Source organism: Carassius auratus, chromosome 22, assembly GCF_003368295.1.
Source record: "Carassius auratus strain Wakin chromosome 22, ASM336829v1, whole genome shotgun sequence".
Taxonomy (NCBI): Eukaryota; Metazoa; Chordata; class Actinopteri; order Cypriniformes; family Cyprinidae; genus Carassius; species Carassius auratus.
In genome coordinates this window covers 32,639,107-32,655,284 of record NC_039264.1, presented here as the reverse complement: position 1 = coordinate 32,655,284, position 16,178 = coordinate 32,639,107, and the positions used below count along the sequence as shown (strand labels likewise).

Genomic DNA, 16,178 nt, shown 5'->3' with positions numbered 1-16,178 from the left:
GGGATGTGCATCCAGTCGCTAAGTTAATAATGAAAGAGTTTCATACCAGTTTCCCAGTTCATCTAAAAAAAAAAAAAAATGTTTTACATCTTGGTGAATTTAACAGCTCGATGACACACATTATTCCCTTTCGTAAGATTTGAAAAATCTTGTTGCGCTGAAATGCTGATGATGTCACAGTGATTGGTGGGCGTGACTTACAAATCATACACTCATACCTCACCTCAGCAGTGGCATCTCTACAGTCAATGAATCATTCAGTTATTCTCCTGTGGAACCTGAATGAAAATACAGAGAGAATCACAGAAATTAAAAAAAAAAAAGTTCTAGAGTTTAATCACTCTCAAAAACTCCCATTAAAATATCTGAAACTGTTAACACTGAAATAAATACCTTATATACAGATTCGTACATACATTGCACTTTCTTATTTCTGAAGAGAGAATTCACCAGGAAGAGTTAGGGTCAGTCAGTGAGAGAGTGAAGGAGACAACAGCATTTCAGCGATGACTCATCTGAACACCTCTGATTGGTCAATGCTTTAATAAGCTCAACAGAATCGTGTGTGATTGATTATAATGCGCAGCGCTGTTTAAACGCGTATGGCTCTGGATCAGCGCCAGCAAGTGAACACAGATCTGAATTTAGCAGCTGATGATATGACTCGCTGAACGCTCTCACGCCGGTGTGATTGTATCAAATATAGAAAATATTAATCGGTTATTTTTTGGTCTTTTTGAAGCTGCATTCAGTTTGGCTCTCCTATGTTAGAAGTTACACGTACAACAAACTAATGTCACAGGTATCGTGTACTGTAATCGAATGTAGCCAAAATGTTTGCTTTGCAGATCCATTTGAAAGTAACTAAAGCATTTATAACTTTTATTGCATTAAGATAAGAGGAGCGTCGCCCACAGTAACGAAGTAAAAGTACAGATTTTTCCCCAAAACTTTACTGAAGTAAAAGTACCCATCTTTAAATATACTCCAAAAGTACTAGTTACCCCAAAAATGTGCTCAAGTAAATGTGACAACTCAAATGTAACAAAGTAAATGTAACTTGTTCCTACCCATATCTGGTTTCTGTTAATAAAAATAAACCCTTTTCATGTGTTAACTACATTTTTTTTGTTTCAGTGAACTATACATTTTAAGATAATCAGGTAACTTACACTCACCGGCCACTTTATTAGGTACACCTGTTCAACTGCTTGGTAACACAAACTGCTAATCAGCCAATCTCATGGCAGAAACTCAATGCATTTGGGCATCTAGATGTGGTGAAGACGACTTGCTGAAGTTTATACTGAGCATCAGAATGGAGGGGATTTAAAACTTTGAATGTAGAATAGTTGTTGGTGCCATACGGAGTGGTCTGAGTATTTCAAAAACTGCCGATCTACTGGGATTTTCCAGCCTGATCTCACAATCAAAACGTACATATTTAGATGTAAATTAAAACTGTCCAATACATATGTGCCTTTACGTATTTACAGTGTCCTTTACGTATTATCTGACTTAATTACAGGTTCAATACGTATCTAAATTTACGTAAAAACAAACTCAAATACGTACAGATAGAACTTGTTCTCTGACCAGTCAGTTATCCATAGAAATGTGCTCATGAAGCTGCTTTTCAATGCGTATCGGATTAATTTTTTTAAAATTATGTTTATTTTCCCTTTTTAGATTTTTTATTTTTTTTTATAAATGTAAGATCCCTATACCTCACCGTAACCTAAACCTACCCATTTCATACAGAATGATAAAAGAATAAAACATAAAACACAATTTTAGTAAAAAATATAAGATTAAAATGTTATTTTGAGCCACTAACGTTAATCTTACACCTACCCATAAACCTACCCATAACAATTTCTTAAAACTACATAAAGTTACTGTTTAAAATTAAACAAATAACGTAATATTAATCATTTATTTTTTGCGAAAAAATATCAAAAGTGGTACCAAAAGTAGTTCAAATGATAATGAGTTCCAGTCGCAGTCCTCTCTGGAGGTAATAGTTTTTATAGGGTACAGAGCAGAATTTAATTTATTAATCCGTGAAATTATGAATCTGTCTTCTCTCCTTGAAGGCGCACTGGCGCACTGGCGCAGTACTGATTTCAAATGTCTATCAACTGAAACACGACATGTCGCAGTCTGTGACGAATTATGTGAGAACCAATGAGAGTTCGTTATCAGTGCCGTAAACCATGTCATAATGTTCCTGTGGCGCACTGGCGCTATTTTCAAATTTGAATCATGGGCTTTGACTGTGACTGACGCTGTTGCTGAGAATGAAGATAAAAATCGATTGATTTGGATATGTTCCTTGCAAACATCTGGATTCTAAAGATATGGAGTACAGCAAACAAATAAAGTGGATGAGATTTGTAATTTTATGCTGGGATTTTGTGTATCCATGGTTTGCAGCATGGTTTGCACATAAATGTTATTCCTATTAAGTATATGAGTAAACTGCTTTCAATAAATTCAATAAAAACATTTATTTATATGACAATTAAATACAACAGATTTAAATCATTAAAGCCACAATTTTAATATTAATACATGGGAATTCATATAAATTCACACTTTACATTAGATAATTTACGTTTTTTTAGCTGCTAACACGTAACTATTTGTACGTTTTACTGCTATAAATACGTCTAAGTTGTAAGCTTTTATGTACATGAAAACGTAAGTAAATGTACGTGTGGTAGAACCACATTTAACGTAAAAATACACACGTATTCTCATGAGATCACGTTGGATTTTCATGAACAACCATCTATAGGGTTTACAGAGAATGTACAGAAAAAGAGAAAATATCCAGTGAGTGGCAGTTGTGTGGACGAAAATGTTGTTGATGTCAGAGGTCAGAGGAGAATGGATAGACTAGTTAGAGATGATAGAAAGGCAACAGTAACTCGAATAACCACTCGTTACAACCAAGGTATGCAGAATGCCATCTCTGAATGAACAACATGTTGAACCCTGAAACAGATGGGCTACAGCAGCAGAAGACCAAACAGAAAAAGTCTATTCCGAGTTAAAATATTAGTATTTTAAATGAATATCTAGCCATTTCATGTTGACGTCAACATGAAACATTAGCATATTTATGTCTGGCCACTTATTGCATGCACAGACCAGGGAAAACTTGAGTCCCCCTCCCTCTAACACAGTAGGGTTTCGGATAGCGTCATGTCTCGAATACGCTGTGCTCTGCAATGGGAGGGTAATTTATTTTTTTAAATAGGCTGTTCCCGATGCGGTGCCCGATGCTGTTACGGAGGCCGAGGCGGTGCCCGAGACCGTTCCCGAGGCGGTGACCGATGTTGTTCCGGAGGTCGAGGTGGTGCCCGATGCCATTCCCGATGCGGTGCCCGCTGCTGTTCCGGAGGCCAAGGCGGTGCCCGAGGCCGCTCCCGATGCGGTGCCCGTTGCTGTTCCGGAGGCTGAGGCGGTGCCCGCTGCTGTTCCGGAGACCGAGGCGGTGCCCGAGGCCGCTCCCGATGTGGTGCCCGCTGCTGTTCCGGAGGCCGAGGCGGTGCCCGAGGCTGTTCCCGATGCGGTGCCCACTGCTGTTCCGGAGGCCGAGGCGGTGCCCGAGGCCGCTCCCGATGCGGTGCCCGATGCTGTTACGTAGGCCGAGGCGGTGCCCGAGACCGTTCCCGAGACGGTGACCGATGCTGTTCCGGAGGCCGAGGCGGTGCCCGAGGCCGCTCCCGATGCGGTGGCCGCTGCTGTTCCGGAGGCCGAGGCGGTGCCCGCTGCTGTTCCAGAGGCCGAGGCGGTGCCCGAGGCCGCTCCCGATGCGGTGCCCGATGCTGTTACGGAGGCCGAGGCGGTGCCCGAGACCGTTCCCGAGACGGTGACCGATGCTGTTCCGGAGGCCGAGGCGGTGCCCGAGGCCGCTCCCGATGCGGTGGCCGCTGCTGTTCCGGAGGCCGAGGCGGTGCCCGCTGCTGTTCCAGAGGCCGAGGCGGTGCCCAAGGCCGTTCCAGAGGTCGAGGCGGTGTTCGTGGACCCTCCAGAGTCAGGGTTGATCACCGTCGACCTTCCAGAGACAAGGCTTGTCACCGGTGATCTTCGAGAACTGAGTCAAGTCATCGGTGATCTACGTCCTCCCATTGGGCTGACCACAAGGATGTGGTGGTCTTCCGCTCCGCCCTGGGGCACTCAGGCCTCGACCGCGAGGACGTGGTGGTCTTCCGCTCCGCCCTGGGGGACTCCGGCCTTGACCGCGAGGACGTGGTGGTCTTCTGTTCCGCCCTGGGGTACTCAGGCCTCGACCGCGAGGACGTGGTGGTCTTCCGCTCCGCCCTGGGGCACTCAGGCTTCGACCGCGAGGACGTGGTGGTCTTCCGCTCCGCCCTGGGGGACTCCGGCTTTGACCGCGAGAATGTGGTGGTCTTCTGGTCCGCCCTGGGGGGGTTTCTGCCTTGATCACATGGGTGTGATGGCCCTCTGTTTCGCCCGGGTGGGCATCACTTAACGTCATCCATGTACCCATGTTTTGGTGTTCGTTTTCATTCGTTTTTCCTGTTTTTTTTTTTTTTTCTCTTTTGGACCTGGCCCTCCGTCCCTCCCCTTTATCCTCCGCCGGTCCACCTCCCTCCTGGGTTTCTTGTCTGTTTATCTTGTCTCTGTTTCCCCATTCTACCTGGTCCTCTTGTCTCTGTTTTACCATTTTACCTGGTCGTCTGTCTCTGTACCCCCATTCTACCTGGTCCTCTTGTCTCTGTTTTACCATTTTACCTGGTCGTCTGTCTCTGTTCCCCCATTCTACCTGGTCCTCTTGTCTCTGTTTTACCATATTATCTGGCCCTCCATCCCTCCCCCTGATCCACCTCCGTTCCGCCTCCCTCCGTGATTTATTATTTTGGAGTGTGTGGAATCCACTCCTTAAGGGAGGGGTTCTGTCACAGTCTTCTGTCTTTCTGTCTTTGTCTTCTGTGAGCACATGGCTTGTGTTGTGTTATTTGGTGCCATGTGCTCTCTCCTTTCCTTTTCTGACCCCGCCCACCTTGTCACCTCTTTACTGTTTAGTTGCTCCACCTGTGTTTCTCTCTGGCTCCCTGACCCATTACCTTATTCACTCATTACACCTGTTGCATCCACTCACTCTGTACACCTGTGCACATAATCACGCACACAGCTGTTCCCTATTTGTTCACGAGTATATAGTTTCGTCTCACCCACCACTCTGCCTGGCTATACTGTAATGTCTATGTACCTGTGTTTCTCATGCTCGTTTTCCTGCTTGCCCCTGTGATTAGTTTTGGTTTTGTTTTTGCCATGTTGGCCTTTTAGTTCTCGTTTGCTCTTGTCAAAATAAATTGTCTCTTCCCTGCACTTGGACCCAGATCTTGTTCTTTCCACGGCGCCGTCTCTACCGCGCCGTGACAGTCTGTTCATAAACTTTATATACTTCCTAAGCCGGGATCCAGAATTGTTGATGGGTGTTCCGTTTCTGATATGCACTGCATGGAGTAGACCAATCACAACAGACTGGGTCATCAGACCAATCAATGCATATTAACCTCACGTAAAATTAATAAAATTCATCGTAAAAAAAAAAACGTTTCGGGAGTCTTTGAGCAAATAAGGTAGAAATACATGCATATTATAAGACCATGCATGCATATAAACCTGTTGTTGTGGACTCCGAAAATCAAAATATTAACCTTTCATTGTCCATAATGGGATCACTTTTAGACTTAAGGACTATTGAATTTTAATGCTTCTATTGTGTTTTTTTCTTTTATTGATTGGCATTGTGTTATAAGGCTAGTGTGAAATTTCATGGAACCTTTTTACCCTATAAAGAACTTTTTGTCCAGTGGAAATGTTCCATGAACGTTTACATTTAGATAACATTCGCATACTGGAAAATATAGGAGCAGCGTGAGAGTAGACGCCTCTCACGGATCAAACAAATGGCAAAACTCAAGCTCCTTCTCTCTTATACCAAAATCCTCCAACATTTATCTTTGAAAATGTATTATTTTACACTTCTTTTGACTGTTGTTTTGTTTTGCTCTATGCATTGCACTTCTGAATTTTTGTCAGTTCATCATATGTCAACTCGGCTTTTGTATAACTGTTTGCCTGAAGAAGGATATTAGTTTTAAATTAAAGTTTTAAATATGAATATTACATTGCTTTACTTCACTAACCATTTGTAGCTCTTTGGATCACTTTTATAAAGGATGGATACACTATTGGGCTTCAAAATCTCAGGTCCCATCCATTACAATTATTAAGCTTGGAAGAGTCAGGATATTTTTAATATAACTCTGATTGTTCTTGTTGGAAATAAGAATTCATATACATTTTCAATGGCTTGAGGGTGAGTAAATCACGGGTGATTTTCAATTTTGGGTTAATCAGCTCTTTAAATATGAACTGTTCAATTAAACATAAACATAGTGTGACAATGTGGGAAATCTACCATTATGTGTATGGCAAATTAATCTATTCACTCAGAATCAGGATGGTACAATAAAACAAGTAGAATAAAAAAGTCCTTTTCTATCAGCTGTAATACTCACCCACTTTTTTAATATAACTCTGATTGTTCTTGTTGGAAATAAGAATTCATATACATTTTCAATGGCTTGAGGGTGAGTAAATCACGGGTGATTTTCAATTTTGGGTTAATCAGCTCTTTAAATATGAACTGTTCAATTAAACATAAACATAGTGTGACAATGTGGGAAATCTACCATTATGTGTATGGCAAATTAATCTATTCACTCAGAATCAGGATGGTACAATAAAACAAGTAGAATAAAAAAGTCATTTTCTATCAGCTGTAATACTCACCCACTTTTTTTTCTTGCAGCAACAGTAAACCACAACAGAGGATGCAACTGCAGCCGAAACCAGCGCAACAACAATTGCTGCTATAAGACCTGGAGATGGATCTGAATCTGGTTCAGATAAAGACAGTTGACAATACAAAAACATAATTGTCAATAAAGCTCTTTCCGATTCTGAGACAGTGAATGTGATGATTTTTTTGAGTAAATAATGGGGTCATTTTCATTTTTTAGATGTACTATCCCTTTAAGCTTAAACTTGTTTCCGCTACACTACTGTAAAAGTTGTAAATAAAACAAAATTAATGGAGTAGTTCTTTAATTTTTCAAAATTTTATGTATGATTAAATGTGATACCATTTTTGTAAGTGTTTGTGAAATTAAGTAGCAATTTCTTAGTAAACATTGTTCCAACACCATTTTTGAATAATTTGGAATAAACCAGGTTTATTTAATAATCACAACTCAGATTTTTTTTTGTGCGGTTTACTATATACTGTATAATAAAGTCTCCTTTAAATCGATTGTAAATATACTCACCACTGACAGAAACCAGAAATCGCTGTGAGCTCGCACGGCCTCTGATCTGTAGTTCATAAAGTCCAGAGTCTGTAGTTCTGGTCTTCTCGATGGTCAGAGATCCATTCCGATCCAGCTTCAGTCTGTCTCTGAATATCTCATCAGCATTGTTTAATGACGTGTCATTATTTTCCACATCAAATTTAGCCAAGAGGACGCCTTTATCTCCAAACCTCCAGACTATTAGATCATCTCTCTGTACTTCAGAAAAATCATTCCGTAGAATTATAGACTCTCCCTCCATCACTGACATTGACTTCACTCCATCCGTCTCACCAGCTACACCTGAATAAAAATCAGGTCAGAGCTGGAGTATTTTAATACAGCTTTTACAGCATGCAGTGTTGCGACATACTCACCAATAACAATAACGTCAAATATCTTGGTCGTAGTATTTTTTCTAGAGATGCTGAGTTTATATTGTCCCATGTGTCTGATTCTGGTGTTTCTGATGGTGAGAGATCCAGTCTTTTGATTCACCTGCAATCTGTCTCTGAATCTCACGCCATCAGTGACAAAAAATGAAGTCAGGTCTTGCTTTCTCGTTATTTGAGAAATGACAGAGTCTTTAGGTCCAAACAGCCACAGTATCGTATCATCGTTCTGTATTTCAGCAAGATTTGTGTATAGAGTAACAGAATCTCCCTCAATCCCTGTCACTGTCTCGACTGTTTCTGCAGCAAACAAACCTGCAGAACATAAATAAAAAATTATAGCTATGGTTATTAAGCGTGTTTTCGACCCAAAGATGTATCTTCTTCATTTAATTCATTTTACATTACATTTATGTGCTTGTTCAGTGCAACGTATTTGTGTGGCTTATGTTTGCTAAGTGTACTATAAATCAGTATCTATATTAATCTGTATGTTTTAAAAATGAATATAATTTAAGAGCTATTTTAAAACCGTAAATTCATAGCAGTTTTTTTAATGTGATATTCCTTTAACCAACTTGCTTGCTTTATGATAGTATTTTAAGTCGTCCTTTTATATTTTTTCTCTAGCAATGAATACATGTATCCGTTGTGGTAAAAAAAAAATATTTAAAAATAATTGCCCAAAGAAGTAGTTCTACCACTGTATTGTATATTATTTTCCAATTAGGGTGATGCAGAGGAAGTGATCTGAACACCCTGCTCAGGAGGTCCTTCTGAAACATTACCGATTGCACCACTTCCAGGGAAGAAACCGTCAACTGCCCTGCCTCTACACCCATCACATCTGCTCCTTTAAAACCACTGGAAGAAGTCTCGACTTTCAAGATCACACAAGCGCTTATCTTCACATGAGAGTCATTTAACATTCCATTGTGTCACCTGATTACTCCTAACATATTAGGAGCCATTAAATTTTTTTTTTTTTAAATCATGAAACTGGTGTTCTTTTAGCCGTTGTGATTTTAAAACACATCTGATTTCGTCATTCTGTGGTCACAGAAGTCAAACACATTGCAGCTTTTCCATTACAGACTTTAGAGCATATATCGTTATTCAAAATAAACTAAAAGACAGTGAGCCACAAACTGCCCACTTATTTCCTGGAGCCAGCCATCCTCATGAAACTGACAGGTATCCTCTTAGAGGAGAAAGTAGTTCTATGTGTTATCGTGATGAGGCAACAGAGTCGGAGTTAGATTCTGTGGATTATCTAACACTTGAAAGGGAATTAGACTTTTGACGAGCCCCGCCCCCCTTAGTTACTGTTGCTACCTCCGACAAACAAATGGTCAAACACGACCAGCGCGACATATTGCCATGTCGGGAAGAGGTATACCAGTGCATGTCAGTGACCTTTTTTGGAGCAATACCTCCGCGATATCCTCCAGATCGAGGCAAAAGGGTTTACAGTATGCAATGGAGGGATAAATTCAAAATATAAAAATACGCAATGAAGGAGACACGACTACTATCAAGGCTAATGCTTACCGGTCTCAAGCGAAATCCCATGACCTGTACCTCAAATGCAACCAGCACCGCCTTGTGGACCAGTCATGCTCTTGCACTGCCGGGTAAGTTCTCTTTTATATGTTATGGTCTATTATTGTCTATTGCGAGTAGTGATTTTGTTCAAATACAAGGGTATGTTAGCTAGCTAAACCTACATGTGTGTCAAAGCCATTCAAAGCTTACTAACATTTCTCTGTTGTTATGAGAATCAGGATCATAAAGTTTTATTTCCATTGTTGATTAATAGAATTCACAAATAGAAAATTGTTTTGGCTTAAAAGGTGCATAACAGATAAAATAATAAAATGAAATGCATAAAATAAAATATAAGGCATTCAGATATCCATTTTATTTTATTATCTGTTATGCACATTTAACTAAGCTTCGTAATGTTCGACGCATTTAACTGGGAGTGGGGCCGTCCACACGGTTTTATCCTTTGTCGGCTTTGGGAATGAAAAGAATACAACTCCTCCAGACAATCTCTCGGGGTATCTAGTGTCCGATTTACAAATGCCGTGGGCACACCGCTTCATCATCTTGCTTGGAGTTAATGTTTGTCGGCGCTGCTCACATAGTAACAGTTGCTATGATGTGTGATTGGACAATGGCCGTTCTGGGGGAGGGGCCGGCGAAAGGCTAATTGGCCTTTTAGCTGCTATCCAAGCACTTTTACCGCCATTGCAATGAATTTTATATTGCTTGTGATAGATATGAAGGACAGATATAAAAGACTTTGGCAAATACATTTTTAACTGGACCTGTTGTTATTGTTGCACATTATTTTGGACTTGAATTTTGTATTAGATTTACTCGATGCTTTCCCCATTTAATCAATCATATAGCCGTTCTTACACTGAAAAAAGTAATAAGTAAATTTACTTAATTTTTATTTGGCAAGTTTTTGCACAAGCATTTTTCAAGTAAATTTAACACATTTGGAAATTAAGTAAATCTACTTAACTAAGTTAAGTAAAAAAAATGAAATAATAATAAGTACATTTTATTGAGTAAAATTAGGTGCAATTTTCCTTGGCATCACTTTTACTATAATCAATCAAATTACACAACACCTATTTCATCAGAGATTAGACTCCGTACAGATCAATAATTGATGACTATCATCACCAATATAAAGTATAACCACCTACACCTAGGTACAGATTGACACCTGATGGCATTTCTTCTGGGCTTCTGGTTTACAACAAACGTGTTTTAGAAACACACAGTTATAACAGCCAGAGAAAAGACTAAGACAGAAGTCAAGGGTCAAGAGCCCAACTAAAGCAAACACTGATCTCTAACATGGTTACTTCAAATGAAACAATAAATCAACATCTAAACCTTAGTTCATTCTCAATAAGATCTTCTGTAGACATCTGACAGAAATAAAGTCAGTCTGGTTATTAATAAGTGGAGCTGGTGATGCTGTTTGTGGGGTTGTTTAATCAGATCTTGAGAGATTTCATGTATTTTATTTCAGTTGATTTCATCTAAGTCTGTGTCTGAAGTCAGTTGTAGTAGTTCTTGTGTTTCTCTTTTCTTCAGTGATTCTGTTTGTTAACAGCAGCTGTTCATCACTAATTCTCAATCAGCACTTAGTTAATCACTTAATTACTTGAATGCAAAGTTTTAAAACTTACATGGTTTAAATAAAGGCAATCTTTTTACTCAAACGGTTTGAGAAAAGTTTACTTATCGGGTTTTACAGTGCTATTTTTTTTGTCTGTTTTCTTAATTGCAGAATTTTTATCATGTGCATCCAGTCCTTCGTGCTGTCTTTGCTGTAAACTGGTTTAAAGGGACAGAAGTGAGAGACTTATTTACCCTCATTTGATAAAACTGTTTTGAAAAAAAAATATTTTACATTTAGAAATTTCTAGAATATCTGTTTCGGGTTTTTTGTTAGTGTAAAAACTTTTCCAAAATAAAAAAGTAAGTAAGTGAAAAGTTCACTTATTTTTCACAAGATCTTGAAGTGTTCCTGTAGCTCAGTGGTAGAACATTGCATTAGCAAGTGCAAGTTTGGGGGTTTGATTCCCCAGGAACACATGATAGGTGAAAATTGTTAGTCTGAATGCACTCTAAGTTGCCTTGGATAAAAGTGTCTGCTAAATGCATTAATTTAATATTATTTAATTAAATTTTACTCAATAAAATGTACTTATTGTTATTTTATTTTTTTTACTTAACTTAGTTAAGTAGATTTACTTAATTTCCAAATGTGTTAATTTTACTTGAAAAATGCTTGTGCAAAAACTTGCCAAATAAAAATTAAGTAAATTTACTTATTACTTTTTTCAGTGTACTTTTGCAACTCAAAGCAGACAAATAGGCTCTTAACTTGAACAGACTTTTGTATTTTATTTTATTGTAATTTTATTTAATAGATTTTATTGTAAATGATTCGGTTTGGGATTTAAATTTGCTTTTCTACAGAGAAATCATGTTGTTGAAATGGAAATGTTGTGATTCTTTTCAGTTATTTGTAATTTTAAAAACTCCTTATTTTTCCTGTTAACTAAACACAAAATTTGAAGTTAAACTAAAAGTTGGTTAAAATATTAAACATGCACAAAGTTTGTACAACTATTGACCTTTAAGTTACGTACAGTCAAAATCTGCTAAAGCTGGTTGCCTTAAAATTATAAGTAGGATCAAATTATGATTTTTTTACAGTGTGGTCTGTTGTTCGATGGTTGAAGGGTGAGCAGAATATACAGTATATATATATATATATATATATATATATATATATATATATATATATATATATATATTAGTGGTATATATATATATATATATAACGTGCTGCGTTAACGCGAGACTCTTATCGGGCGATAAAAAATATCGCCGTTGATCTATTCTCAAAGTTGGGTTGGGAGCTGGGTCTATACTAAGCATACTATGATGACTTTTACCTTGATATTTTATATAACCGACTCGCTGAGGACAGCCTAAAAAGATGCTCAGGACAGTTGACGGGCCACTGCTGCGCATCGTCACGAAAGCTTATCTTTTTCACATGTTTTTAAGCCGTACCGCTTGTCGATTTAAACATTAAAGCATCCAAACACAAGATGCGGAAAAGATGAACAGAATAGCTGGTTACTCGCGGGCTGTGTTCGGTGCGGAGAGAGAGAGACACTAAACCGAGATCTCTTCTGTGAAGTTCTCCTCGAAGTCCCTCCTGCACATAAACGAACAAATACAAATCACAGTTTGAACAAACAAAAAGATGTGAAAGAGCCCAATTCAACACCACGGTGTTCTGGTGTTCAGGGATCGCACAGAGAAAGGCGTCTCAAAACACTTGAACACCGAATTTGCTTATTTTTGCTCTTGTGCCGACAAATACATACAAAATATGTCAAAATATCCACCTTGGAAATTATGCTTGAAAAAACTGTCAATTATTTTTAAGTGAAAGTAAACAGTTAAGGAAAAAAATGGGATGTGTATTATATTGGATGCGTTCATCGTCTCTTAAAGTGACCGCGCCTAATTTAGCTACTGGCTGCTGTAATGTTAAACCAAGAAAATGAAAGAAAATCACTCACTGCTCTTGACTGAATTACTTTGTAGTTTTAACAGTCAAACCAAAAATTATTCAGACACCAGGTATAATTTTTGATATATATAGCAAAACTGTAATAATGTGAGAAATGTTGAAGGTGTCTGAATAAATGTAGGTTTGATTGTATATTTCATTTTTACATTGAAGACTATCCAGTGCTATTTTACATTTAATTATTTTTAAATAAGTGTAAATAAGGTTTCTTTACCTTGACACCTACAAACTTGACAAAAACTTAAACACTGTTGTGAAACAGGCGTAAGGTTGTTTGCACCCTGTGCAATGTGGAATTAGTTTACAGCTTTTTCAAGCACTTTGTGATGCATTTTGGAAAGAGGAGGTGAGCCCCTTTTCTAATGCACCATCTAGCTTGATAAACCCCTTCTCAAAGACTTACTGTTTGTCAATTTTATTTGGGTAACACACATATTCTGAATGCCTTCGGCAGAATTCGAATGAACCATTTTAATCTAGATAAATCTATATATATATATATATATATATATATATATATATATATATATATATATATAATTTGTTTTGTTTTTTGACTGCACAATTGCATCCAGATTGTGGACTGTATAGGCTGGTGAATATTACCGAATTTTACATTTAATAGGCTACAGAAATCCCCACCAGATGTCGACTGGGAAAGATTCAAGAGGCATTGGAGTGCATAACGGCGCATGCATTAGAACTAAACCAAACCAAGACCTAAATTCACTAACCGTCCAAAAGCAGTAGGGTATGAAACAGCAGTAACATCCTAGAGCTGTAGAGATGTGTAGATTCCGAATGTATAATGCAGATGATCAACTGAGATTCTAACATTTCGGTTCCTTTTAATCTCCACTGTGCTCGTCATTCATGAGCCACACCCAGGTGCTTTCAACTTCGGATGTCTCACAAAAAATAACCTAAATTTCAACATAGAGACGTTACAACAAATCTCACATGTGAGTGACCTAATCCCCGCCCTTTAGACACCTTTACTTTGTAAAGCCTTTGCTTTACATTGTAAAGTGAAAGTGATGTCTGGAGCAGTGCTGGAACTAGAGTTTTAAACAGGGGTGGCCCAGGCTAATTCAGAGCATCCATAGACCTAGAAATTGCTACAATTGCTGATTACTTCACATTACCCAACATTAGCCTATTACTTCCATAACTTCTGTTTTTGAACAGAAAGATTTGTAATGCTTTTTAAAGAATTATTTTCTTTTAATTTTTGATATTGGCAAAAATATTTCACAATATAATTTTTTTTGCTGTACTTTGGATCAAATAAATGCAGGCTTGGTGAGCAGAATATAATTCTTTAAAGTTATTTGTGTGTATGTGTGTGTGTGTGTGCTCTTGTTTTTGTGTCATATCAGGACACATCTCTGTATAATGACATGGGTATGACACAGGTATTACAAGGAGAGGGTGACTTATGAGGACATAAGCCATGTCCCCATTTTTCAAAACGCTTATAAATCATACAGAATTAGTTTTTTTTTTTTTTTTGTGAAAGAAAAAAGGCGCAAAGTTTCCTGTGAGGGTTAGGGTTAGGTGTAGGGTTGGTGTAGGGCCATAGAATATACAGTTTGTACAGTATAAAAACCATTACACCTATGGGATGAACCCACTTTACACAAAAACAGTGTGTGTGTGTGTGTGTGTGAACTGTGTGAACAGGCATGGAGAAATGATTGCAGCTGAGTGTGTGTGTGTGTGTGTGTGTGTGTGTGTGTGTGTGTGTGTGTGTGTGTGTGTGTGTGTGTGCGCGTGTGTGTGTGAACTGTGTGAACAGGCATGGAGAAATGATTGCAGCTGAGCAACAGAGAACAGAAGTGGTTTCCTGAAGCCTATTGCACAAGGCTGCTTGAAAATGAGCTAAATGCCCAATGGACAGTTCCTTTTTCAGACTGCATCCACTGTTGTTGTTTCACTGAAGCTAGGATTGGCTTTCTCTGCTGTGGTGGGCGTGGCTACCGTTGCTGTGCTGGTTCATGACATCAGATCAACCAGAAGTGAACTGATCAGAACAGAAGAGCCTAACCCTTACCATCAGACTCATGAAAAATCAGACCAGAAGTATGAATTGAGCATAAGGATGATATCCAGACACAATGTTGCTTGCAAAGCTATTTATTAACCGATCGTTTTTGCACCTAAGCAATTGCTATAAAAAAAAAATTAGCAACACAAAATAAGTTGTTCCAAAATGGCACACTTCAAGTTAACTAATCATAAGCACACTTGAAGTATACTGATAATTGGTCTGGCTGTAAGTTAGCATATTTCTCCAGGGATTGAAACAGTTTACAATAAATTAAACTACAGCGTAGTATGGCTGATCGTTTTGAAAGACTGTTAAGATATTGTTGGTCCCAAAGGGTTGCGTAGTGACAACTATTTTTTCACAACAGTGACAACAGATTTTTTTCAATGATTTATTGATTTCAGTGTGAGGACATGAAAAAGAAATACATTCTCATTTACACTTTGAGGAATATTTGAGATACAGTTTAGTCTGGGAAGCGTTTGTTTTTAATAGTTTACATTACCGTTAAACATACAGATATATGCACATTCATTTTGAACCTATTTTAATGGAAATAACTTTAGCATTGCATTCAGAAATAGTGGTTAGATGTGCTTTACATGTTACATGCATCATGTCAAACCTCATATAGCATGACTTCCTCCCAGTAATGATGTGATGTAAACTACAGTGCCTTTGTATGCCAGCTTACTTAGAGATAAAAAACTGGCCAAAACAGAGATAAGAAAAGAGAAAAGCCCTGTTTCAGTATTTGATTCACATCATTCCCACATTGGAATGTCAATCAGGGAAATCTGATCAAATTATTTCATCTGAGGATTCTTCTTACACATTTTAGGTGTTATTGCTTTTATACATCCTCCATATCTTGCCAAATCTGTTTCCTTATCAGTAGAAGAACAACACAATCGCTCAGGTCTCTTTAATTTTCTTGCCTGTCCGATTTTTCTTCTAGCCTATGCTCTTTCCTTCTGATTTTCTTGGATTGCCTCTGGTGTCAGTAAATTAATTATGTATATTTTTTAATTCCTTTAGAACATTAATCATTTGAAATATCATAACCAGAAAGAGAAGACGTGGACTGCCATTGGACACTAAATTTGCATATATATTTATATAAGCTTCATAAACTGAGTTCTGCTAGTTGCGTCCTCCAAAACCAAGTCTAAAATGTCTGGTTTTAATTTCTTTTAAGA

At 38.3% G+C, this 16,178-nt stretch overlaps 1 protein-coding gene across 1 annotated transcript; it reads right to left on the bottom strand.

The window, feature by feature from the left end:
- Positions 1-210: 210 nt before the first annotated feature.
- On the bottom strand, positions 211-13,917 carry LOC113040419 (uncharacterized). Its single transcript, XM_026198771.1, has 5 exons — positions 13,664-13,917; positions 7,772-8,101; positions 7,374-7,697; positions 6,838-6,944; positions 211-278 (listed from the first exon to the last, which is right to left on the bottom strand). The coding sequence occupies exons 1-5, from the start codon at positions 13,764-13,766 to the stop codon at positions 258-260; spliced, it is 885 nt and encodes a 294-aa protein (XP_026054556.1). The 5' UTR covers positions 13,767-13,917; the 3' UTR covers positions 211-257.
- Positions 13,918-16,178: the final 2,261 nt, after the last annotated feature.

Bases quoted from the DNA above. Each gene is read 5' to 3' on its own strand.
- LOC113040419 (XM_026198771.1), bottom strand. From the start codon at position 13,766: ATGTTAGAATCTCAGTTGATCATCTGCATTATACATTCGGAATCTACA. The intron at 8,102-13,663 runs GTTAGTGAATTT...TATGTTCTGCAG, and splicing joins TACCCTACTGCTTTTGGACG to GTTTGTTTGCTGCAGAAACA. The intron at 6,945-7,373 runs GTGAGTATATTT...TATCTGAACCAG, and splicing joins ATTTCTGGTTTCTGTCAGTG to ATTCAGATCCATCTCCAGGT.